This window comes from Musa acuminata, chromosome BXJ3-3 (assembly GCF_036884655.1).
Source record: "Musa acuminata AAA Group cultivar baxijiao chromosome BXJ3-3, Cavendish_Baxijiao_AAA, whole genome shotgun sequence".
Classification (NCBI taxonomy): Eukaryota; Viridiplantae; Streptophyta; class Magnoliopsida; order Zingiberales; family Musaceae; genus Musa; species Musa acuminata.
Window position 1 is genome coordinate 7829564 of NC_088351.1, and position 2507 is coordinate 7832070.

The 2507-nt window shown below is 43.6% G+C and overlaps 1 protein-coding gene across 1 annotated transcript; it reads left to right on the forward strand.

The window, feature by feature from the left end:
- Positions 1–799: 799 nt before the first annotated feature.
- LOC103974989 (cytochrome P450 71A1) lies at positions 800–2507 on the forward strand. Its single transcript, XM_009389897.3, has 2 exons — positions 800–1722; positions 1803–2507. Exons 1-2 carry the CDS (start codon positions 820–822, stop codon positions 2421–2423), a joined length of 1524 nt encoding a protein of 507 aa, XP_009388172.2. The 5' UTR covers positions 800–819; the 3' UTR covers positions 2424–2507.

A 2507-nucleotide genomic window follows, 5' to 3' on the forward strand; every position in this document is an offset into this window, starting at 1 on the left:
AAAAACAATTAAGAAAATCGCACATGATGACAAATTGGTGTTTGCTTGAGAGGTTGGTTTTCCCATTGGAAGAAAATTTAGATCTAACTTGTCCTGCTATTTGGATATACAATTATCGTACCTATTATTTCCATTAATATCAAAAGAACAAAGTACTTGTTGTAGAGCAATTAATATCAAAACAGATCCACAATATTGAACTATAAATTAGAAGGGGATTTTGATCTAACTTATCCCGCTAGTTAGACATACAATTACCTGCTTAATATTTCCATTAATATCAAAAGAATAAAGTACTTGTTCTGAAACAATTAATATGACCACAATATCCAACTATAAGTTAGAAGAGAATTTTGATCTAACTTATCTCTCGCTAGTTAGATATACAATTGTCCAATATATTATTTCCATTAATATCAAAAGAATAAAGTACTTGTTGTGAAGCAATTAATATGACCACAATATCCAACTCTAAGTTAGAAGAGAATTTTGATCTAACTTGTCCCGTTAGTTGGATATTCAATTATCCTGTCGACTATTTCCATTATTATCAAAAGAACAAAGTACTTGTTGTGCAGCAATTAATATGAGAATAAATCAACTCAGTGCCCCAATATCCAACTGTCATTTAGAAGAGAAGAATTTTGATCAAACTTGTTCCGCTAGTTAGATATATAATTGTCTTATTTATTATTTTTATTAATCTCAAAAGAACAAAATACTTATTAGCTCGGTACAGTGTCACAACTATAAATCAGCAGGCACTCCTACCATTCCCTTATCAACAACATACGTGAGCTACCATCACAAAACGCAACCATGGCAGTTCTTACCCTCCTGCTCTCCCCTCTCCCTTCTCTTCTCGTTGTTCTCGCACTGCTGTCTTCACTTCTTCTCGCAGGTCGGAAGGCGAGAGGTGGCTCGGCGACCTGGAAACTCCCTCCAGGCCCACCCAAGCTCCCCGTCATCGGCCACCTCCACCTCTTGGGGAGCAGCTTGCTGCATCGCTCCCTTTGGGAACTCTCCAAGAAACATGGACCTCTCATGCACTTGAAACTTGGTCGAGTCCCCGTTGTCGTCGTGTCCTCGCCGGAGATGGCTAAGGAAGTGCTCAAGACACACGACCTTGAGTGCTGCAGTCGGCCTTCGCTCCTCTCCTTTTCCAAGTTTTCATACGGTTTCTCCGACGTCGCCTTCATCCCATACGGAGAACGATGGAGGCAGCTTCGGAAGTTCTGCACCGTCGAACTCTTCAGCACCAGGAAGATCAACTCTTTTAGGGACATAAGAAAAGAAGAGATGGAGCGAGTGACGAAACTGATATGTTCTCACGCTCGCGCTTCATCCATGGTCAACCTGAGCGAGTTGCTGCTCTCGCTTTCCTGCAATATGACATGCAGATCTGCCTTTGGCTCTGGCTTCGACGATGGAGGCGACATCCAACTCCACGACATGCTCAGAGAAGCCCAAGCGGCGGTGGGAGGCTTGTTTTTGTCTGATTACTTACCATTGTTGGGGTGGGTTGATAGGCTAAGTGGGATGAGATCCAGACTTGAAAGGGCCTTTCTTAAGCTCGATAGCATCTATCAACGCCGTATAGATTACCACCAAGATCGATTGAGGCAACAAGGTAAAGAAGATGGAGACGTCTTAGATGCTTTGCTCCGCATGCAAAAGGATGAGGAGGGTCTAACAGAAGACCACATCAAAGGAGTTCTCATGGTAGTTGATGCCACCCTTTTCACAGCATCCAGTTCTTGTTAACGCCTTTTCTCTTTCATAACAACCAAGCTCAAGTGCAGGATATTTTCATTGCTGGGACGGACACATCCTCGGCAACCGTGGAGTGGGCGATGGCGGAGCTCATCAGACAACCTGAGCTGATGAAGAGAGCACAAGACGAGGTAAGACGAAGTGTCGGAAGCAAAGGGGAGGTGGAGGAGAGTGACCTTCACCAACTTCATTTCTTCAAGTGTGTCATCAAGGAGACGATGAGGCTGCACCCTGCCGCTCCGCTGCTACTTCCTAGGGAAACCATGCAGCACTTTAAGCTTAATGGCTATGATATTCTACCAAAAACATGGATGTATGTGAATGCTTGGGCGATAGGAAGAGATCCCAATTCGTGGGGGAGGCCTCATCTCTTTGATCCAGAGAGGTTCATGCATGACTCCACGGAGGCAAGTGGGCAGGATTTCAAGCTCATACCATTTGGCGAAGGTCGAAGGATCTGCCCCGGTAAAAATCTTGGAATGTTAATGGTGGAACTTGTGCTTGCCAACCTCCTCTACTCCTTTGATTGGCATTTACCACCTGGAATGGTGAAGGAGGACATCAGTATGGAGGAAGCACCTGGTGTCACCGTGCATAGAGAGTATGCTCTTTGTCTCATGGCCACCAAATATGATGCAACAACAGCCTGAATTGCTTGTGCATGTTAAAGTACTAATATGTCCAAGTATTTTAAATGATACGCTTGTTTACTTTACAAGTGATTTAAATGATTA

Bases quoted from the DNA above. Each gene is read 5' to 3' on its own strand.
- LOC103974989 (XM_009389897.3), top strand. From the start codon at position 820: ATGGCAGTTCTTACCCTCCTGCTCTCCCCTCTCCCTTCTCTTCTCGTT. The intron at 1,723-1,802 runs GTAGTTGATGCC...GCTCAAGTGCAG, and splicing joins ACATCAAAGGAGTTCTCATG to GATATTTTCATTGCTGGGAC.